Genomic DNA, 23343 nt, shown 5'->3' with positions numbered 1-23343 from the left:
GTACATGTGAAAAGAATGTGTAATCTCCTTCTCCCTGATTGCGTAGTCTCCAGATGTCTATGGTCTCGGTTTCCCGCAGAAATTCCGCCAGAGCCAGGGATTTGCTGAAGTCTTCCCTCGAGGCTGGGAGCGTCTTATCTGCCCTCGGGTCTGGGAGGGAGGTTGAAATCCCCTCCGATTAGCAAGTGGCCTGTTGCGAAGGCCGTGATGGTTGGGAGGCGGCTTCGGAGGAATTGGTCTTGCTCTTTGTTTGGCCCGTAGGGTAATCAGTAGTTCGACTAAATCCTTTCAGGAGCAGGAATCTGCCTTCTGGATCTCTTTTGATGGTGATCTGTGATAATGGGAGATTTTGGGTTAAGAGGATAGTGACACCCCTCTTTCTGTGTAGCTGAGGCGAAGTAGCATTTCGGGTTCGAAAACGTATTTGCTTTTCATCCTCCGCAATCAAGTGGGTTTCTTGGAGGAAGACGATGTCCGTTGCTAGTTGTTTGTGCTCCACTGATTTCCGCTTTCTTGGTGCGTTGAGCCCCTGCACATTCCATGTCGTGATAGTAAGTGTCTTTTCTAGCGAACCCAAGTCCTAGATAGGACGCTTCGTAGTCTTCCCTGGAGATTTCCTGTTCCATGTCGTCAAGTGTTTTCTGCCATGTGCCCCATTTTCTGAGGGTCATCTCCCCTCCTCTTCTCTCCCTCCCTCCCTCCTCTCCCTCCCTCCTCTCCCTCCCCCCCCCCCCCCAACAATAACCAGGTTTCCGGACCAGCCTTCAACCAACGAGGCATTTGGCCTGACTGGTGTAGTGCCTCTAAGTTCAGGTAGAGGCTAAAGATTTCACTTGATGAAGTCAGCTTGTGGCATTTCGGCGTCCCACTTAGCGGTTGTTGTCCTTTTTGGGCTTGCCCGGTGGGCCTCGGGGTCTGCGACGCCCCGCTATTTTGGTCCAAGCTCTGGTGGGGTCTCCCCGGGGCCTCCGCAGTTTCGGCGGTGGGCTCCTCCTCGGCCTCCGGGTTCATAAATCGCTCAGCTTCTTTAGGAGAGGGGATTATCCGAGGCCTGCCCTCCCAATTGAAGATTAGAGCTGTGGGAAAGCCCGAGCGGTAGGTTGTTTTCCTCTCACGCAACAATTCGGCGAGGGGCCTGATCGCTTTCCTCTTTGCGAGAGTGGACGCAGCCAGGTCCTGGTAAAGGGATATTTCAGCATCTCGGAAGCAGATTCGGGCCGTGTTTCTGGCTTCGTGCATTATTTCTTCCTTGACTTTGTAGAAGTGGACTCTCGCCAGAACGTCCGGCACCGAATTTGCATTTTATCTGGCTCTAACCCGGTGTACCCTGTCCAGTTCCAGGGGGGGGCTCTGTCTGGGAGCGTTAGGATGAAGTGAAATAGGTCGTTGAGTAGGAGACAAGTTCTTCGTCGGGAACCGAGCCCGGAATGCCCCTCAAGCGGATATTGTTGCGCCTGGACCGGTTTTCAGTTTCTTCTTGCTTGTTCTCAAGGGCTTCGCATCTGGCCTCTATTGAGGCGAGTCTGTCGGCCCCTTCCCCAATCTCGAAGTTTTGCTCGAACAGGGTGGTCTCGATTTCTTCTGTTCTGATTTCGACTTCCCCGACTCTTTTGTCCAGGGATGCAATTTTATCTTTCAGTTCCTCTGTGCCCTTGTGATACTCCTTGGTTGTGGCAGATAGGAGCTCATGGAGGTCAGCTTTCGTCACTCCCTGGGTTGGTGAGTCGTTGTGGGGGTCTAGGAACGCACCCGTAGTGTCATTACTCTCCCCTTTCTTGGACTTTTCGCCCATGGTGGTGGATAGTAGGGTCGCTATGTCGGTTTGCTTGGCTGATTTTTGGTTCCTGGCCATAACTCCTTGTGACCTAGGCAGGGGCTCAACCGACCCCCACCTGAGTTGGTTGTTTTTCGGGCACTCAGGGTCCCCCCGCGATTCCAGCCCCCTGCTGGGCAGGTTTATATTGTGACTCTGCTGCGGGCACAGCCGAATAGATGGTGGTTGAGCTTTACAGCGTCTTGGAATCTGGTGGAGGGCGGGCAAACCCTGGGCCCTCTTCGGACGGGTCACTTCTCCGGGGGTCTGGGGTGGTCTCAGGGAGGGGGCGCAGGGAACCCTCGGGGCCGCGGGGCTCGGTGGGTGGGTATGGAAGCGAGCTCCCCCCACAGTTTGTGCACAGGACTCTCTTAAAGAGGACGCCTCCCCTCCTCGTCCAAAGCCAAGGTAGGGAGATTGGTCTGCCAGCCCAGGGAGCTCCCACTTGATGCGGCAAGTGCTGCCCTACCTTCCTCTGAGAGTGGGCACTGGGGCCTGCGCAGTCAGGATCGCTGAGGGGCCACACTCTCCCCGGCTTAAGACGCAGCTGGTGGCAGGCTAGTAGAGGGGGGGTCCCCTCCGCCCCCAGCTCCGGCTGGGACCCGGGGGGGCTGTAGATCGCCCACGGGCCTCCGCAGATTGTTGGCAGCCGAGAGCCTATGGGTTCGGTAGGGGGAGGAAAGGGAGCCCCGGGCCACACTCCTCCCCGGCCGGATTCACTTTGCTGCTGCCGAGGATGGCTCGGGGGAGGGAGGGGGATCACCGGCTTCCGCAGGAGAAGCGGTCGTGCTGGCTGTTGTGCTTGGTCAGGGCCCAGCCGCAGTGGAAGGGGAACTGGAGAGTTCGGAAGGTGGAGGCTGGGATCCGTGCTTTGGACCTTCGGGGCTGGGCCTACCCCGCTGCTGCGGATGGGGTTTGGATGTGGCCCCGTACTGGACCTGGAGAGTTCGTTGGGCTCCGACTGTGAGCCGGGAGGTGCCCGCTGCTACCCGTGCTGGGACCTCCGGGCGCAGATGGTGGGGGTGGCCACGGGCCGTGGTGCTCCCTCGGGCCTTTGGTGTTGAGGCAAAGCCCGGGAGGAGGAGCCCCACACTGCCGCTCTCTGCCCGCTGTTGGTCTTAAGGCCCGGCGTAAGGACCTCCCGCGCTGAGACCAGGGTGCTTCCAGGGCTTCGTCCGAGGGCGGGACCCGCTGTTTTTGCAATTGGGCACTACGCCGGTGCAGGTGCAAGCTGGTGCGGTAGGGGAAAGAAGCCGGACTCCGCGCTTTGGGCCTTCGGGGCTGGGCCTGCCCTGCTGCTACGGGTGATGTTCCGATGCGAGCCCGCGCCGGAGCTGTAGGGTTCGTTGGCTCTGTCTGTGAGCGGGGCATGGCCCGCTGTTGCCCGTGCTGGACCCTGCGGGCAAAGATGCTGGGTGAGCAGCTTTTCGGATCTCCTGCGCAGAGCTCGGTGCCCCCCCAGGGCTTCGTTTGAAGGCAGGGGCCACTGCTGTTGTGGTTGGTCACTGCGCCGGCGCGGGTGGGAGCTGGTGAAGCTGGTGAACTCGGGAGAACAGGCCGGGCTCCGAGCCTTGAGCCTACCGGGCTAGGATTCGCCTGGAGCTGCAGATGATCTTCGGCTGCGTCCCCGTGCCGGAGCTGGAGGGCTCGTTGGGCTTTGCCTATGAACAGGACAGGGCCCGCTGCTGTCCGTGCTGGGCCCTGCGGGCAAAGATGCTGGATGAGCCGTGGGCGGCGGTACACCTCCGGGCCTTCAGTATTGGGGCTTTACAGGCCTCGTAGATATCGAGGGGTGAGGCCCCGGAGGGGGAGCCCCACACCGCCGCACTCTGCCCGCCACTGGTCTTCGGGCCGACCGCTCAGGAACCCTGTGCCGAGGCCGGAGTGCTCCCCGGGCTTCGTCCGAAGACGGGACCCGCTACAATTGCAGTTGGATGCTGCACTGCGCCGCCACAGATACGTACTCCGGCGGGGGTGCTGGGCACTCAGTCTTCAGCCGTTTCAGGAGGGAAGATTGCGACCCGCTCCAGAGTGATCTCTCGCTGTTCCTGCTCGGTTCGGGAGTTGGAGAGAGGGTCGGGTTACATCACACCATAGTCCGCCATCTTGGGCTGCCGCCCGCTTCCACACTTCTCGCCGGAGGGATTCGCCTCAAACTCTGTCCTCTTTCGCCTCAGGGCACCGGCATTGAGGGATGGGCTGCAGAAGCCTCCAGGCTCCGCAGGACGCCGACTTTGCTTTCAAAAACCTGAACCTTACTTGCGCATTACGTGCAAACATGCGGTCGTGGCCGGGAGCTCTCACCAGACCCGACTGTTCGCCATGGCGCCAAGCCACGCCCCAGCATGCACCACCTTAACCATCTATAGATACCCGGAATGCCCATCATGTGGGATATAAGGAGTTAAGCAGAAATATGAATCCTTACCGGTTCGCCAGAATGCACTGCAGCAACATTAAAAGACTAGTGACAACAGCAATAACCAAATGCTGAGCCCAGATGTAATGGTCCCATCTCGCCACTTATTGGTAGGGTGGGTTGCAGGAGGCGAGCTCACAGACAACCAGGCATGATCTAATACAAGCGGCTACTCTGTCACAGAGTCAGAAAATACAAGCACCCCTCCATAATACAGCAAACTGAAGCACACAACCCAGAAAGTGCGGGAAGAAGGGGAAAGGCGGAACCCTAGAGACTGCTCCTGGTAGTTCAGAATAAACTTCAATCCAAAGCATAAATGCATTGTAGCTAAGTAGCTATACTTGGCCTCATACAGACATTCCAAAGTGGTTCACGCAAGGAAGATATCGACCACGATGTCCAAACAAACAGCGAAAGCCCAAGGCCAAGGGTCTGGTGACATCAAATCCCTGTTGCAAACAGCAGACACACAGAAACACAACCAGGTACAAGCGCTAGCCCAGGTACATACCCCCCCTTCAGAGGGCGCAGATACTCCAGAAGACCCACCTATCAAAGTCGGATCTGTTGGAAATGCTACAGGAACTCAAGAAGGATATTAAAGAAAGTGCAAATGACCTGGCCAAATCCATATCGGACCTTAATAAGGGAATCTTGGCAGCAGAAAAAAGGATCCATGAGGTTGAAACGGTAGTAACAGAGCAGAGTCACGAGCATGATATCCTGGCGAATAGAGATTATGAACTGGAAGAGCAAATGGAACGAGTGCAAAATAGACAAGAGGATGCTGAAAACAGGTCCAGGCGTAATAATATTAGAATCCGTGGAATTCCGAAATCAGTAATGGACTCAGAATTGCAGCAATATGCGACGGACCTGTTCCGACACATTCTGAATGTGGAAGAGAACAAAGAAATTATGTTAGACCAAATGCACAGAACATACTCCACATATCAAATCAATAAGAATCTGACTCCAGACGTCCTGACCCGGGTTCACCTGTACCAATTGAAAGAGGACATAATGCGAGCCGCCCGCAAGAAAGAACCTATCAACTTTTGCTCCACATCAATACAGCTGCTCCAAGATTTAGCCCAAGCTACACTTGCCAGGAGGAAAAAACTGAGGGTAGTCACAGACTGGTTGAGAACTAGAAAGGTGCGGTATCGATGGGGACATCCAACATGCCTCTGCTTCGAGACGAGGGGCCTGAGGTTCTCGGTTGCCAAGTAAGAAGAAATGGCAGATCTCATGCAGGAAGACGAAGGAGGCAACCTTACTGACAGAGAAGGATCCCAATCCCGGAGTGACGAACTAGAGGGGAGGCCTAAGGAGGGCCAATGGAGACCGGGCGACCACGACCCCGGAGGCGCAGCAAAGACTCGCAACCCACTGATCCTACCTGAAAGGTCACTGAGCATCTAGAAACTTGGGACAGTCTCTTCAAAGTAAAAGTATAATGTCATCAATGGGAGAGGGAAAATGAGAAAGGAAGAAGCCTGCACCTGGAACAGAATCCCAAGTCAAATCACAACACAAGTTGTAATCACACAAGCTGTCATGCGGCAAAGAAAATGGGGGGGGGGGAGGGAAGACCGGACCCCAAATTTCCCGGGTGAATAAAGTACCCAGTGACATATTATATACGCATCTTGTTGGTAATGCAATTTGGAAGTTATAATCGAAAAGTGGGGGGTGAGGGGGAGTTATGTTTTGACTGTTTTGGGTGGAAAGGTACAACATATAAACATAATACCTAAATATACATGTGTGTTGGAACTCAATGAAGGGGACAAATGGCTAAAAGTATAAGAATGTCTGATCTAACTTTTATTTCACTGAACGTTCAGGGGCTTAACTCGCCAGTTAAGCGGAAATCTATATTAAAATAGGTTGAGGGATATGCACGCCTCAGTGGTATGGTTACAAGAGACACATCTGCTCCCAGAAGATGAACTGAGGCTGAGCCACAGGGCCTTCCCAATACAATACCTGGCCTCTAGCGGGACTAAAAAACGGGGAGTGGGCATCCTGCTGGCAAAGGGTATCAACTTGGAGAAACGCTTTGTTAAGAAGGATCTGGAAGGTCGTTATTTAATGTTGGGGGGGGAACTGATGGGACAATTGGTCACGTTGATTTCAATTTATGCTCCTAATGTAAAACAAGACCACTTTCTATTGAGCCTACTGCACAGGATTGCACAATGGGGAATAGGGAAAATTCTAATTGGTGGCGATTTTAACGGGGTGATGGACGCAGCCATGGATAAAACCCTCCCAGCCACCTCCCATGACCACACATTCAGACAAGCCTTAGCCAAATTTCTAAGGAATTATACCTGCTTGAAACGTGGCGATTCTTTAATGCACAAGACAGAACTTCTACCCATTACTCCGCTGTAACAGGGGCTACTCCCGTATTGATAAGGTACTTATCTCAGAAACAATGGTCCCACAGGTTACAAGCCTCGAAATTGGAGTGCGATGTCTATCAGATCATGCCCCGGTAATTTTAAAGATAGAACCAAACTACCCGCAACAACAATCTCACAAACCCTGGCGCTTAAACAAGGTAATATTGAAAGACCTAATGGTTCGAACAGGCTTAGAACAAACCTTACAGAATTATTTCCAGGAAAACATAACACCCGGGGTTGATTGGTCGATCATTTTGGATGCAAGCAAAGCGGTAATACGAGGGGAGTTTATTGCACAATTATCAAATTACATCAAGACTCGGGCGAGGGCGAGGCGCAACATGGAGGCCAACATACACATAGCAGAGGTGGAATACCAAAACAGGGGCTCACAAAAGGCATGGCAGGAACTTAAAAAGGCTAGAACGATCTTAGAAACCCACCTAACAGATGACGCAGAACGTCTTCTGGTACAAACAAAACAGTTTTAAATATACACGGGGGTAAAGCCAATCAATTCCTCGCCGCCAAACTGAGACACCAGAAACTCCAGAATCATAACTGAACTTCGTAATGGGAATGGAGACATAATGAGGGGAGAAAAGGAAATAGAAGAGGCAATGTTCTCATACCACTCCAACAATCTGGGTAAAGAAAATCTAGAGGGGGAAGCACAGGTTACCTACTTAAATCAATTGGAATTACCGCAAATTAAGGAGGCGGATAGGCAACAGCTGGAAGCTCTCATAACGGAGGAAGAAGTGGGGGAAGCAATAGGGGCATTAAAAGGTCAAAAAACCCTGGGCCCAGACGGGTTAAGCAATGCATATTATAAAACATTTAGAACTGTCCTAACAGGCCCCCTAACACAACTATTTAACTCCATCAGGGATAAAGGGCAAGTCTCCCAGGATATGTGCCCAGCAACCAGAATATTACTGCTGAAACCAGGCAGGGACCCAGCCGATTGTGCAAGCTACCGCCCGATCTCCTTATTAAATGGGGATGCAAAGCTTTACTCCATGGTACTGGCGAGAAGATTGGCAGCGATACTCCCAGAGATAATCCATTCAGACCAAGCTGGCTTTGTGAAAGGGCGACACACATACGACAATATTCATAGAGCCATAGACACGATTGACTGGGGGCAGAGGACAGGCCATAAATGTTCAATAGCAGCTCTGGACGCTTCCAGAGCCTTTGATAGCCTGCACTGGGGATTCCTTCGGCTAACTCTGGAAAAACGTTGATGCGGGCCAATCTTCACTCGCATGGTAATGGCTAACTTTGCATACCCCTCCACTAGACTAACGGTTAATGGGAAACTCACAAATGACATCCCCATTCAGAGAGGCACAAGACAGGGGTGCCCACTATCGGACCTGATCTTTGCTATGGCTATGGAGCCATTTGCATGTAAGGTCCATGGTCATCAGGGGGTCCGGGGGGTTGAGGTGGGCAATGTGGGACCGCAGAAAGTGGCACTCTATGCAGATGATATTCTTCTGTTCCTAAGGGACACATCGAACTCCCTGCCAGTGGCCATACAACTATTGGAAGAATTCTCACAAGTCTCAGGCTTCCATATCAATTACCCAAAATCCAAAGCCCTTAACAATTCCCCTTGAAATGGGAACGTAAATCAGTAAAATAACTTGTGGTGCAACTAACTCCCAGATACGACAGGTTATATGGGGCTAACATCCCAGATCTTCTCAAAACCCTAACAAGTGATCTAAAACGGTGGGAATTGCAAGAATTGTCCTGGCTGGCACGCATTACAGCGGTTAAAATGACTCCTTCCAAAATTTCTATATGTGGTAGGCACTCTTCCGATAAAAATCCCGGGCCCAGCTATCCAAGCATTACAGAAAGAAGTGATGTCCTTTATCTGGGGAGGGAAGAGACCGAGAATCTCAAAAAAGGTACTTTTCAGACCACAAATGTTTGGGGGGCTGGGGGTCCCAGAATTCCATACGTACCTGTGGGCAGCACAAATAGCCCAGATGCTACAATGGTCATCTGGAGAAGACCGCAACCAATGGGTAACGCTAGAAATAACAGCGACAAAGTCACACCTGGGGAACCTTGGCTTCCTCTCCCCACATCACAGGGGAAAAGGAGGTATGCCACTAGAATCAACTAAGGCTACCCTATGGTATTGGGACAAGGTATTGAGAAATAAGAAGGTTAAAGTGGGAGAAGGCCCGTGCGCTCTGATCGCCTATAACCCAGATTTTAACCCAGGAATGCAAGCCAACTTCTGGACACATTGGGGGAGCAGGGAAAACAACTTGACTTTAAAAGATCTTTACACGGAGGGGTAGCGCTTGATGTTTGAGGACTATAAGGCCAGGTTCCACATACCGGAGCAGGAACGATATTATGTCCAGCTTAGGCATTGGGTCTCCAACGCAAAAGTAAAAGAAAGGGCAATTAGAAACCCAAAAGGAATAGAGCTAACCATACAGGAGGGTATAACTAGATTATACCGTCTAATGGGAGGGGTGGACTCACATTAATGCAAAAATGGGAGACAGACCTAGGGAAACCAATTTCTGAAGAACCCTGGGGTCGCATTTGGCATAGAACTGCTAAAGGTTCCAAATGCACCTCCATTAAGGAGGCAGCATACAAACTTTGCCTCCGGTGGTATATGACACCCATACACATGCACTCAATTAACCTGGAATATCCCGAAGCCCGTTGGAGGAATTGTGGTCAACCCACGGACCTTATCCATATGTGGTGGACTTGCCCACTAGCAGAGGCTTATTGAAAGGAGATTTTAAGCCATATCAAAGACATCACTGGTATGGGGTTACCCTTTGACCCGCTTGTGGTACTCCTGGGAGAGACGGTGGAGGGATGCTATGCAAACTCAGAGCCTACAGCCACCCTCATAGCCCACATGTTGAGTGCGGCCAGGATTACAATAACACAAGCTCGAAGATCAAGGAAGGCCCAATAACGGCCATGTAGTGGGGAAGACTGTGGGGAGTAATGGCCATGGAGAAGGTGACGGCACTGACCCGCGGCTCTTACACCCGGTACCTGAATACCTGGCTACCATTACACAAATTTATGGACGACAAAGAACAGATGTTTAAGCCAAGGCTGCTCGCACAATATCTATCATTTAATAACCCCGAGCTTTAAGCCGGGAAAGTGACTCAACCTGTTGAACGATACAGACATTCTTTGAGCCAAGGTTACTTCAAGCTACACTTATCATTTGATAAATTCGAACTTCACATTGACAGCGATACAACCTGTTGAACTTATAAATCAGAACGGTACACCTTTTCACCCATAAATTGGGGATATGTTTGGGGGTGGGGGGACTAATTTGATGTTCATTACATATGTCTTTCTTCCTTTTGTTTGTTTTTGTTTTTCTTTTCTTTTTTGTTTTCCCTTTTTCCTATATGAGCAAAGAAGTTTTATTTTCTTGTATTGAAACCCCAAATAGGGGCTACAATTACTTGACATGTACAGGAAAGTTGTATACCTGGCATTAAGCGTTTGTCAATATACACATGTCAGTGATGCTCTAAAAATTAAATAAAGTTGTAAAAAAAAAAAAAAATTACAAACCGTGATTTGACTTAGTCCAGCAAGCCTCATTGTTAAAGTAGGAGACATGAAGTATTTAAATGCAAGATCAAGACTTTCTTTATCAAAGCATAAAGCTGTGTCCAGAGGTTCCTTGACAGTGCTCCACATCAAATCAGCCATATTACGGGCAGCACTTTGTCGTAACTCCTGGTCCGATAGTTTACATAAATATCTAATAAACAAAAAAATATCCACAATTAGATAAAAGCCAGATTTTACAGCACTTTTAAAACACAACAATTTATACATTTAGAAAGGATTCATAATGAGAATCTCAACTGCACGTTGGACACTGAACCGCAAGCATCCATTGCATCGAGCTAAACGATACCTACAGAAGCATATTATGTAAAACAAGTGAAATTTCCACCATTCAGGACTATTTTGTATACCAGATTGACCCAAGGAGCAATGGAAAGGCCATGGTCAGTATAACACAACGAATTACTGCTTTTCTCCAAATCGCAATATAAAATCAAAGCCATCTACTGCTTTTTGGTGGATGATATACTGTACGCTTAAATGAGTACCACGTTTTCAGCTGAAATACTTCGTTTAAACCACTGAGGCGCCAAGCTCTCATTTTCAGCATGTATGGTGGCAGCTTTGGAGTATTTGTCCCACCTTTCGGGACAGCAACTCTTTACTGTGAGGAATCAGCTTGACTGTACCGGAAAACCAAAGACGGCTTAGGTAAAAAGGGTATAGTGAGGGAGAGAGTGTAAAACGTGATCATGACCTTCATGAACGGAGTTAGAACATGGTGATGCATAGGGGCAAAATATTTCTTCTCAATTCGCGTGACAGAGTCCGAACCGATTTGAGTGCTTTAATGAGGTTTCAACTGATAACATTTTAAGTAATGGGTTTCAGGCAAAGTGGTTAAAAAGTCATAATTTACAATTGGTCTGTAGGTGAATGCATTAACAAACAGTCCATTCCTGGTCACAGTACACCAGAGCATTTTGCTAAACATTTTCATGCTGGTAGTAGCTGAAGGGTCCCGTCTCATCGATAAATGCCAGCATTGTCCTGAAAAAACATTTTTCTGATGTCAGTGACCAACGCATGCCAGTATTGCCACTGCAAAACACAATTTAATGTTGCCTGTGCGTTAGAAGGATTTCTCTCTGCCTTAGTGTTTAGGGTGCGAGAGCAATCTACCTACAAGTGAACAACAGCATTAATGTCAAAATGACCTTACTCCCCTAGTGGTAAATGTGTCCGAGCAGTAAAGGCAGCTATTAGGAAGCTTTTCTAAAGTCTTCTGGTGAAGGTTTTGGAATATCAGCTAATCAGTGGTAAGCAGGATTTCCCTTAAGTTGTCCTGGCTCTCCAAGTGGTAGTTAGACAGAGCAGTCGATGCTTCACTGCGAGAAGTGGAAGGTAGGAAGGAGTGGAAATAAGGCACAGTTGACACACAGAGGGGTGTCCACACAGTAGATTACATAGAAAGTAAGTTATGCAAGGAGTTCCAGTCTACGTTTACAGGTGTTAAGGCAGTTTTTATACCAGTATCTCGAGTGCACCACAACCAATAACCCTAATGCGAGGCTAGCACATCTGACAAGAAAAGAAAGCCAAACCTCTAAGGTAAGCAACATGGACAGAGCAACAAGACTGAACTGTGAGATAGGGTAGTAGGCAGACGCAAAGGTACAATCAGTCCACACATCTCCAGAAAATACACCACAATGATATACTGAAAAAACATACTTTAATAAAGTCACACATCTAAAACTAACAGTTCAAATAAATACTTCGGTAATACAGAATATTAAAAAGATACTGCATTTTATTATAAAAAATGCAATGTCTCTGAAAGGACTCTTAATCCCAATGCCTACATGTGGGCCCAATACCATCACCCAACATAAAATAACAGGAGGGTGGTGAGAACCAGGTAACCATAAAATCAACCAAGCAGGTAAGTACCCTATGGACCTGCACAATAATGCACACTTCCTCAAGACACAACCCAACCCCCTAGTATAGGTTGAAGGCCCTAGACCTTGTGGTCAGCATCCATCACAAAAGGTAGGGGATGGGAGAACAATTTCACCAGCAGGAATACAATATGTTAAAATCCCTAAGCCTTATAACATTACTTCAGTCATTTGGACTCTTAGGACCCTATAATAAAAATTAAGGCAAAGACAATTAAAATAATACATTAAAGCCATAGCGAGTATGAAAACAGATATAAATCATAGCCAGAGAGGTCCAAGGATCCCTTGTTCCCTTGCCTTCATCGTGGGTGCTTTGAAACAGTATTTTACTTGCTGTATATGCGCCTAACAAGCAAACAATAAAATAAAAAATAAGACAGTGTGAAGTGCACTGCAAAGTGTACTGCAGTCAGAAAATCTTTCTGATCCTCGATTGTTTGCCTTGCTTTCGGTCCTTTTCTCGTCTGGACTGGCTATGGATCAGCTGTGCTACGGTGGATATTTAAACCAAGACCGCACATTAAGTGCACTGAAAAGTGTACTGCGGTCAGCAGGAGGAGGAAGTATACTCAAACCTTGCATGTAAAACGAGGTCTGGCTTGTGATCCATCTGCTGTGTGAATTAACATTGTATCCCGCAACGACTATCTATTAGACGCTAGGTCTTATTATCTACGCAGCAAAAGCTGTTTGGACTGCGGGAACACTGCAGAAGCCTTGGCTGAAAATAATGTATTGGCTGTATCCAGACACATTTTAAGTCCTAGAACTAAGGATAGAATTACAGACTATTTTCCACATTGTACTCCCACTAGTTTGAGCAACACAGCGGCAGAAATGGGTGACTCAATTTAAGCTATCACAGAGGTTTTGAATATTAGTGGATCCCAGAAGTTGTTTCACAATGCCTCAGAGGTTAGAAGCATCATTCAGGCACCTTTCGAAGATATGATTGTTATTGGTTAAAAAAAAGGCTGCCCCTCAACTGCTTTCAATGGCACTCCAAGGCCTGATCAAGGGTTTGTAAGAACATTAACAAGGTGCAAATGGATCAACATATCACCTTGCGCAATATCAAACATTTACTGATTGACAAGACGCATCACACCTGTACAACTGGCACTTGCAAGATTGAAGAGTTTAATAGCTGTTCGGAGCACACATAATGGTGTTGGCAGCCTGAGATCTATGGTTGCGTCGGCTCCTAAAAGCGACGCCATTATTATATATTTATTATGTACACTGGTTTATTACAAACCATATACAGCATCAAACCATACAAATAGCATCCTAAAACACATCGCATCTCCCAAACACAATTTAAACACTAAAATAATTTTCCTATACACATTTCCATACAATTTCATTTAATGTAATTCCCTATCAAGATAAAAAAAATTAATTTAATAATTTTCACTTTCTTTAAAAATTGTACAACACAAGGTTGGCCTGCCTTTCAGAATGTATCGCCAAAAGTTGTCGTCATTTAAAGAGACACTATTATAAACGAAACAATTATTTATTTTTTTATAATGTATTTTGTATTTAATCTGTTTAGATTTTCACAAAGACGTTTTGATTCTAGTGAAAAAGAGGTTTAGTTTTCTGATTGTACGTTCACTTAGTAGGCCTAAAAAAAAAAAAGAAGAAACTTGAAAACGGAAAAAGAAAGAAAAGCTTTGCGGCTAGATCAGGTTTGTCTTACTAGAATGGCTAAGCCTGTTAGGGTTGAGGTTGAGAGGCCTTTTCCAAGGCGATATTTAGGAGTTTGGTCGCTACAACAAGCCATCTAGTTTGGGCTCCTGTGACTAAAAAATGTCCTTACTAGTTTCCTGCAACATTGAACCAGAGATCATTAAATGTTTCAGTGTATTCCCCACAAAAGCGACATGTTGCACTTTCTCTTTGACCTCACATAAATAAAACATCCCCGGTATAAATCAAATTAAAACGGACTCCTAAAACTTTCTCAAAAACCACTGGCTGGACATTGTTTTAGATAATTCATAAGGCAGCCCCTTTTTTTGCTCCCTTACTTATTTCTTTACGTAACTTATACTCGCCCCTTTCTTCACAGGACCAGATGCAATCTAGGTCTATGACTTTCTTTTTGACCTGTTCCGGGTTAGCCAACAAATCCTAACATTTTCCAAGCTGCGTAAACATTTATTTTTTTAATGTGCAAAGTGACCCCTCCTTCAGGTTTTCAATGTGCCCTCCCATTAGCCCATACAGGGTATTCGGTTCACTTACGAACAATTTCCGGTACAACAACAAAGATTTTAAATCAACTCAGGCTACTAATTATTTTAAGCTCAGTTCGGAACTGGCCATGGTTACAAGCACATAAGTGGGCAGAGACAGTGCCAGGCTATTATGCAAGTCTATGCAAAAAGGATGAGCATTCTCGTCCTTGGCACTTACCCACCAACTTGCTCAGCTTCAATTTCTCGTACATACTCATTAATTCAAGGCCATATAAAACGCAGGAACGCAGGAACCACTTTGCTGTTAAAGAACTGCACTAGCAGCGGTAGGATATATCAACAGTACTTAATGTAGTACATTTGTGCTGCGTATTGTGAGCCTTTGGCCCACAATGCCCTCCTTACAGTTTTATACTCCAATGGCATATACAGCCCAAATCCCAGATATTTCACTGTTGGTACAAGAGATAAAACAGCTGAAGAGATTGTCCACTTAAAGTGCCCTACTTTGTGATTTCTTCCCTTAGAACACAGAACACATGATTTGTCTGGATTCACCAATAAACAATTCTCTGTTATGTATTCTTCGAAGCGATTTAAGAGTCTCTGTAGGCCTATGGGAGTCTTATGTATCAATAGGTCGTCCACATAAGCCACCCAAAAACAACATCCCCCATTTATCTTAGGATGCACAAACGATGCGTCTTCTAGATAATCACCTAAATCTGCAAGATCTAGATTGAAGAGACGGGGCAAATACGCACCTGTGTCTCAAACCATGCTCTCTCTTTATGGGGTTTGTGACCTCTTCCCCTTTGTATTTAGCCTCACCCCTATAACAGTATTCTTGTGTAGTTGAATCAGTATGTCTAAAATGTATTTGGGGAAACCCCACCTCAACAATTTTGACCACAGCCTTGTTCTATCTACTTCATCGAATGCAAGGCTCAGGTGCACACTTGCTAAAAACATTGGGTCATTCCCCTCCGAAGTAGCCTGATCAATTAAGGATTGTATAAACAATCTGCTGGCTTCCGTTCCAATGGCCCTCCTGAAGTCAGTCTGTAACCTAGACAGCCGACCCGTGGCTTTAATCCACTCCACTTTTTAGGACCCATCTGGCAAAGATTTTACTCTGAACGTCCATTAAGGATATTGGACAATAATTCCAGGGGCTAAATCGACTCCCCGTTTTAAAAATAGGGACTATTATGGAAGTGTGCCATGAAGATGGAATTGTTTTGTTAAAAAGCACATTTTGGAACAAGATATGCAACATAAAAGCCCATAAATCCGGATTCCGTTTTAACATCAAATAACACAAACCATTGGGTCCTGGGGCGCATGAGTTTGATGCCGATTTTATAATTGTAGACAAATGCTCTATGGAGATATCAATGTTCCAACCCTTGTTGCTGTTCACATTGATTATTTCCTTGTTCGATGTTTTATATAACTCGGTGAAATATTTCTTCCAGGCCTCTTCAGGGACCAGATTTATCGTGTTTGAGTCTACTTTCCCCTTTTGCTTATTAATACTATTGCAAACATTTTTACTAGACTTCTGCAGCACTGCTTTTAACATCACTTCCCCATCCCTTTGCAGCAGCAGATACCCAGGGCATAACATAAGCAGTGTCGCAAAGCAATTTGCTATGCAATTCTGGAGGTTTGCTTATTATTAAATTGGCACTTGTGTGGCAATGCTGGCTATGTAAGTTACCCTGTTCAATGAAAGCACACCTCGCACTGAATTCCTCTTGCCTCCAGGGCTCTCCCCACCTTCTTTTCTCTGTTCACTGTAAGTTCAAAGCGGCTCATTGAGAGAGAGCGCAGCAGTCATTCTCTTCTCCACTTTTAAATGCCAAAGACCTGGGTGGGAGTGCCATGCAAGTTTTTTGTTTTTTCTTTCTTCAAAAAATTGCAAACCAGAAGTAATCGCCCCGATACTTTTATTAAGCTAACCTAGCAAAGACCAGTATGTGTCAACTTTATTTACTTTTTAAAAGACAGTCATGCAATTCCATTCCTAAAAATACAAGTTGTTACATAATGTCTAAAGTATTGCTACTGTAAAACACTGCATTGTTTGCATGGTTTATAGTAAAGTGCAGGTTAGTGTACCTAAATCTCAGTGTCAACTGTATTTCATTTTGTTGGGGAAGATGCATCATATTGACGAGTGAAAAGTTTTGAAAATGTACATTATCATACAGCTAAAACCTTTTGATGGCAAACCTACGGAGAGAGCGGACTAAACAGTTTTCAAAGCCTTTTTATCATATTTATTTGTGTCCATTCATGCAGCTGACCGTTCACATTTTACAGACACTCATGCAGGGATCACAAAGTCTTTTTCCCACTCACATAGTTCAGTATATTTTATGTAGGGGGTGTATCATGTGCAGGGGATGTTTGAAACTTTGATTTAACATTTACTTTTAAATGTCAAATACAAGGTTCACTGTGCATGGCTGGCCTTTGGGTGGCAACAGTGTGCCAATCAAAGTGGGTTTGTGGCTATATGCACCAACACATTTAAATTTGTTGTCATCCGCTGCCATTGGTGAAGTGCATTTCTCTTAGGTCGAGTAGGTAAGGGATACATTACTTACCGTAATCGTATTTCTGATGCTTGTATCTGCTTAGATTCACATGCTGTGCATAGGCCGACATCTAGTGGAAGCTGCGGAGTATTACAGTTTGTTTTTCGAAACTCGAAAATGGGCGTTGACACAGGGCGTACCAGTAATACTATCCCTAGTGTGACGTCCACTGTATCCATGATCCCTCACGCGTCTAGGACCCTCAGATTGTATTTTTTCTGACATGAGGTAGCATGAGGAGTTGCGCGAGTACAGATGATCCAAGCAGATAGAAGATAGATAAGATAAGACTACAAGCATCCATCCGCCTTCTCTCAGAGGGGAGGAAGGGTGGGTCGCATGTGAATCTAAGCAGATACAAGCATCAGAAATACGATTACGGTGAGTAATGTATCCCTTCTGAGGCTTGTGTAATCTGCTTAGATCACATGCTGTGCATAGATTAGCGAGCAGTGTTAGAAGGAGGTGGGATTTGAGAAGGGTCATGAGCAAATACATGTCTTAGAACCGCTTGTCCCACTTGAGTATCTGTCTTGGATTGGGTGTCAATGCAGTAGTGCTGAGTAAAAGTGTGAATAGAGCTCCAAGTAGCTGCTTTGCAAATGGTGTCAAGGGGAACATTTGCAATGAAAGCCAGAGTGGCCCCAATGCCTCTTGTCTAGTGGGCTCTGGGCGTAAAAGGCAAAGTTTTGTCAGAAAGAGAGTAACACAACTGGATACAGTTGACAATCCACTTGGAGATGGCACCCTTAAAGACGCGATCTCCCTCTTTGCCTGTGGCTACAGAGACAAACAGTTGATCTGTTTTCCTAAGCGGTCTGGTCTTGTTTACGTAGTAAAGGACCGCCCTACGCACATCTAGGGTGTGTAGTTTAACCTCAGCCGAGCTTTGTGGGTTTTGGAAGAAAGCCGGAAGCTCAATGGACTGGTTTACATGGAATTTAGAAATAAACTTAGGTGAGAACCTAGGGTGTGTCCATAAAATCAGCTTATCCTTATGAATAGTAAAGAAAGGATCCTGCACTGAGAGCCTGAATTTCACTGACCCTTCTTATGGATGTAATGGCTACTAAGAAGGCAGTCTTATAGGTCAGGTGTTTGAGACTTTTCTTATGCATGGGCTCGAATGAGGGGCCCATGAGTTTAGATAGCACCACGTTCAGGTCCCATCCTGGTGGTGGGTTAGATATAGGAGGATGAAGTCTCTTTACTCCCTCCATGAAGGCTTTAACCACAGGTACCTTCCATCACGACACCTTGCTATGTGAGGTGGTGTACGCTGACAGTGCTGCCAGGTTTACCTTTAGTGAGTTGAAAACCAACCCTGCATCCAGCAGGTGGAGCATGTATGTCACGATTGAGGAAGGAGTGCAATCAACTGGGTTGATTTGTTTATTCTGGCACCAGATAACAAATCTCTTCCATTTGTCGAAGTAGCAATGCCTCGTGTTCGGTTTCCTAGACTCTTTTAGGATGTCCATACACCTTGTGGTAAATTGAGATGTCCAAACTCTATGACCTCAGGAGCCATGCTGCTAGGTTCATGGAGTTGGGTAGAGGATGCACCTTCTGACCTTGGTGCTGGGACAAAAGATTGTACCAGCCCGGGAGTTTGATGGGATCGCACATCGAGAGTCTGCGTAGGTGTGGAAACCACGGTTGTCTCGCCCACATGGGAGCAACTAGGACGAGCGTCATCGACTCTCTGTTCATCTTGTTCACCACCTTCCTGATGAGGAGTTGGTGGAAAAGCGTACACAAACATCCCTGACCAGTTCATCCACAGGGTGTTCCCCAGGGAGTCTGGTTGGGGAAACCTGGATGCGAATCCTGGGCACTGTCTGTTTTCGCTTGTGGCGAATATGTCTTTAGTGGGGAAACCTCACTGAGAGAAGAGATCTTCTACAATTTCTCTGTGTAGACACCATTCGTGTTCCTCCGGAAGGGGATCTCTGCTCAAAGCATCCGCTAAAGAATTGAGATCCCCTGGAACATGTTGAGATGACAGAAAGATGTTCCGTCTGAGTGCCCATATCCACATTTTCTGGGCAAGTCTGGACAGATGTGGCAAACAAGTCCCTCCTTGCTTGTTCAGGTAGAACATGGCTGTCGTGCTGTCCGTCCGGATCTGCACCGACAGGTTCAGCAGGTGGGGCTTGAATGCTTGAAGTGCTCTGAAAACTGCCAGAAGCTCTAGCAGGTTGATGTGATTCTTGGCCACTGTGTGAGACCAGAGACCCTGAGCTATGTGGTGGAGATGGTGAGCTCCCCATCCTGTCAGGCATGCGTCCGTCGTGACTACCGCCTGTATCTCGGGATCGTAAAAGGGTTTCCCCTTGGATAGATTGTCTCTTGTCCACCAATGGAGGCTTTGTACAAGTGTTGGCGAAACGACCACTAGATCGTCCCACTGACCACTTGCTTGAGACCACAGTTTCGCCAACCATTCTTGCATGGGACGCATGCGCAGGCACGCGTGGGGGACCAGGTAAATACATGACGCCATCATGCCCAGCAAACGCATTGCTTTGCGTACTGTTAACTGGCGACCGGTTTGATATTGCGGAATTTGCAGTAGTATATTCTGAATTCTTTCCTCTGAAGGAAAAGCCAACCCCTCTTGAGTATTTAGAACAGCTCCTAGGAACTGCTTGGAGGTGCTGGGCACCAGGCTTGATTTTTTCTCGTTTATGCAGAAGCCCAATTCGAAGAGGAGGTCGATAGTTCTTTGAATGTTTGCCCTGCAAATTACTGGGGTCTCCCCCGTGATGAGCCAGTCGTCGAGATAAGGGTACACTGGGATTGCCTCCCTCCGTAGGTGCCGCCGCCACCGCCAGTACCTTGGTGAATATCCTTGGAGCCGAGGCTATTCCGAAGGGCAGTACCTTGAACTGGTAGTGCTGACTGTCCACCTTGAAGCGCAGATATTTTCTGTGCGCTGGGAACATGGAAATATGAAAATAGGCATCTTTCATATCCAATGTTGCCATGTAATCCCCCTTTTTTAGGAGGGGAATTACCTCTTGGAGAGTAGTCATGCAAAATTTTTGGGGCTTGACATACTTGTTTGCAGGCCGCAAGTCCAATACTAGGCACATTGTTAAATCTTTTTTGGCACAAGGAAGCAAGTTGAATAAATACCCTTGTTTACCTGGTGTCCCGGGACGAGTTCTATCGCGTTCTTTGCAAGAAGATTTTCGATCTCTTCGAGTAGGATCTTCTGGTGGTCTAAGGAGTGTATTCTTTGTCGTGGAGGGTGGTTTCGGGGACGCTCTAGGAGTTCTATGCAGTATCCTGCGGACACTGTGGACAGCACCCATCTGTCTGATGTGATCCCTTCCCAAGCTTGGGTGAAGATGGAAATGCGTCTCCCTACTGGGGATGCGTGAGAAGGGACCCTGAACGGAGCGTCACTGTTTTGGTGGAGGCGTGCCCCCTCCTTTATTGGGACTGCCTCTACCCCTACCACAACCTCTTTTGTTACCCCTGCCATAACTCTGGGTAGACTGCTGGTTAGTGTTTCATGGAGTACCCTGGCCTTGGGAATAGTTTGAGCCTCTTTGGGAGTTTTGTACGCGAGGCCGACAAAAATTGCCATTCCCTCTCTTGTTAGGGGGTTTGTTGGTTAGTTGCCCTAGGGACTTGAGTGTCTCGTACTCGTCCTTGGCATTCTTCAGCGCGTCCTTGACCGCCTTTCCAAACAACAGATCCGGCTCCACCGGCTTATCTATCAATGATGCTTGGGTCTCGGCCTTGAAACCAGACTGCCGTAGCCAAGCATGCCTCTGATGACCGTGCTTTCAGCAATTATTCTGCCAGCGTTATCCGCAGCATCAAAGGTTGATTTTAAAATGCAACCTGACACGGCTCTCCCCTCTGCCGAAACTCGTGCCAATTGGCTCTTTAAGGGTTCTGGGGCGGAGTCTATGAGAGCCGCGATTTCTTCCCACTGGTGGCAGTTGTAACTAGCCAGCAGGGTGGTGGAGTTGGCAATCCTTGCCTGGTAGGCGGAAGTGGAGGCTACTTTCCTGCGCAAGCCATAAATCTTCTTGCTCTCCTTGTCGGGTGGAGCTTCGGACGATGACAAGGGTGTTCCCGCCCTCTTACAGGTGTTTGTAACAACCAGGGAGTCCGGTTTGAGATGTCCCCTTATGTACAGTGGGTCAGATTGGGCTGCCCTGAAAAGCTTTTCAATTCTGAGGTTTACTGCCCTAGTGAGATTGGGGTTAACAAGGGAAGGGGTCTATCCTCCTTTGTATTGACTTAAGGATAGGGATGGCCTGAGCAACAGGTCTCCTTTTTCCCACCAGTTCCTCTGCAAAGTCCCTCTCTTCCTGAGCACCTTGGGTGTCAATGTGGAAGTGCTGTGCCGCTCTGGACAGGACCTCATTCAGGAGAGGCTGGTTGTCGACAGGGGAGTCGGTAACCGCAGGCTCTTTCTCTACCGGGGAATCTACCCTATATGTATCTGGGTCGTCCTCCTCCTCCTCCTCCTCCTCCTCCTCCTCCTCCTCTTGGTCCTCATCATCCCCATAATAGCCCGTCCCAGTTTGTTCTTCGAACATGCCCACGTCTGGATCCTCACCAAAGGATGGATCTTCCTGATACTGAGAATAGGGCTGTATATAGAAGGGGTCTGAAGACTGAGTTGGTGCTTCACCCCGGGACTTCTTACTTGGGGGTATAGGATCCTTAGAGCCTGAGGGAGTTGACCCTTCTGGGGTATAAGAGAGAAAGTGTTCTGGGTTTTTGGCGCAGAAATCTGCCAATGATGACATCCTTGACATTACTCTGTCTATGTCATCACTGGACCATTCGCTTGAACTGGGAATAACTCTATTCTGGAGTGCTTTCCCTGTTTTATCCTGACTAGACCTACTGGTTTGAACAGGGGTTTTAGGGACAAGAGACTGAGACTTGTCCGTCTGTTTAGGTGGAGTAGAATGTAGTTTAGGAGTGGAAGTAGGCTGGGACTGCTTACTTCATTGTTTTCCCCGCTCCCCGCGGGTGGAAGAGTGTTTCCCCGATTTTTGGTCCCTATCAGAGCTTTTCGATGCCTGGCACCGAGATTCGGGGGTAGAGTCCCTGTCTCTGGAGAGTGTAAGGGATTCGGTAGCAGCCTTCGCGCTGCCTGCAGACACCGACTCCTGGAGTGCAGCCTGGGGGTAGAGGTCGGCGTCGTCCTCTGACAACCGAACCTCAGTCACTAAGGGGAGCGAGGCACTCTTAGCAACAGTGGAGGGTTGCCTGGTGTCATGAGGCGATCTGGAACGCGAACGCCCAGAGGACACTGACTCGGTGGACCGTTCTCTACATGCCTCTTTCCGAGAACTCGACGTGCGCGGCGAGTCTCGGTTGGACCTTTGTTTGCTGGAAGTGGTGTGGGTAGCGCTCGTGTCACCAGGTGTCTTCCCCATAGCTGCCCTGCCGGAAAACCTTCCGAGGTCGGGGACTTGCGCTTGGCTGTCCATCGACGCCACATTGCCCTCGCCGTCCAAAAGTACGGAGTCGCTACGATCACTGAAGGCACCCTCCGCGGCCATGGCCTCTTGTCGCCTGGCGTGGTGGGCCCAACGCTTTGTCGAACGGTCCTTAAGGGTCTTCGGTTTGAACCGACTGCACACTCTGCAATTCGCCTCGGGGTGGTCCCTCGGCAAGCAGAGGTTACACGTGGCGTGTCTGTCAACCCAAGGATACTTGCGGTTGCACTTGGGGCAAAATTGAAAAGGGGTACCCTCCATACACACCATGTGGCAGCGGGCTGGGAGTGTAGGAATATAAGTAATGTACCTATATTAATCAGAGTGTAGGATATGTGCCACCCCTCACTCTCCCTACTTGCAGGGCCGAGTCCAGAGGACTTCTGAGGCCTAAATCCGTCACTGTAGTTCGACGGTTGACTTTTCTCTGATCCGGCGCTGAGTGTCGATGTTCGGAGACTCGACGTATAGGTGGAATAAACGGGGAAATATATAACAATATTTGCAAAATCTGACTAAGTCAGGGAACTCCGCTCAGTGCTTCCAACCAGCATGGCGGAAAAAAACAATCTGAGGGTCCTAGACGCGTGAGGGATCATGGGTACAGTGAACGTCACACTAGGGATAGTATTACTGGCACGCCCTGTGTCGACGCCCATTTTCGAGTTTCGAAAAACAAACTAATACTCCGCAGCTTCCACTAGATGTCGGCCTATGCACAGCATGTGATCTAAGCAGATTCCACAAGCCTCAGAAACTAAGATACTTGACCTGCAGGTCTAGTGACATTTTAAAGGCCACGACTCATCTCTCTAATGTCGTACTTCAACT

At 47.7% G+C, this 23343-nt stretch overlaps 1 protein-coding gene across 1 annotated transcript in view; it reads right to left on the bottom strand.

The window, feature by feature from the left end:
- Nucleotides 1-23343, bottom strand: part of USP34 (ubiquitin specific peptidase 34) — a 3618222-nt gene that overhangs the window by 3218299 nt on the left and 376580 nt on the right. Inside the window, exon 7 of the mRNA XM_069608012.1 lies at nucleotides 10250-10442. Coding sequence (XP_069464113.1) covers nucleotides 10250-10442 — 193 coding nt within the window. The remainder of the gene's footprint in view (nucleotides 1-10249; nucleotides 10443-23343) is intronic.

Source organism: Ambystoma mexicanum, chromosome 4q (assembly GCF_040938575.1).
Source record: "Ambystoma mexicanum isolate Mex_15411 chromosome 4q, UKY_AmexF1_1, whole genome shotgun sequence".
Lineage (NCBI taxonomy): Eukaryota > Metazoa > Chordata > Amphibia > Caudata > Ambystomatidae > Ambystoma > Ambystoma mexicanum.
The sequence above is the reverse complement of the archived record's forward strand: the minus strand, read 5'-3'. Positions and strand labels throughout refer to the sequence as shown.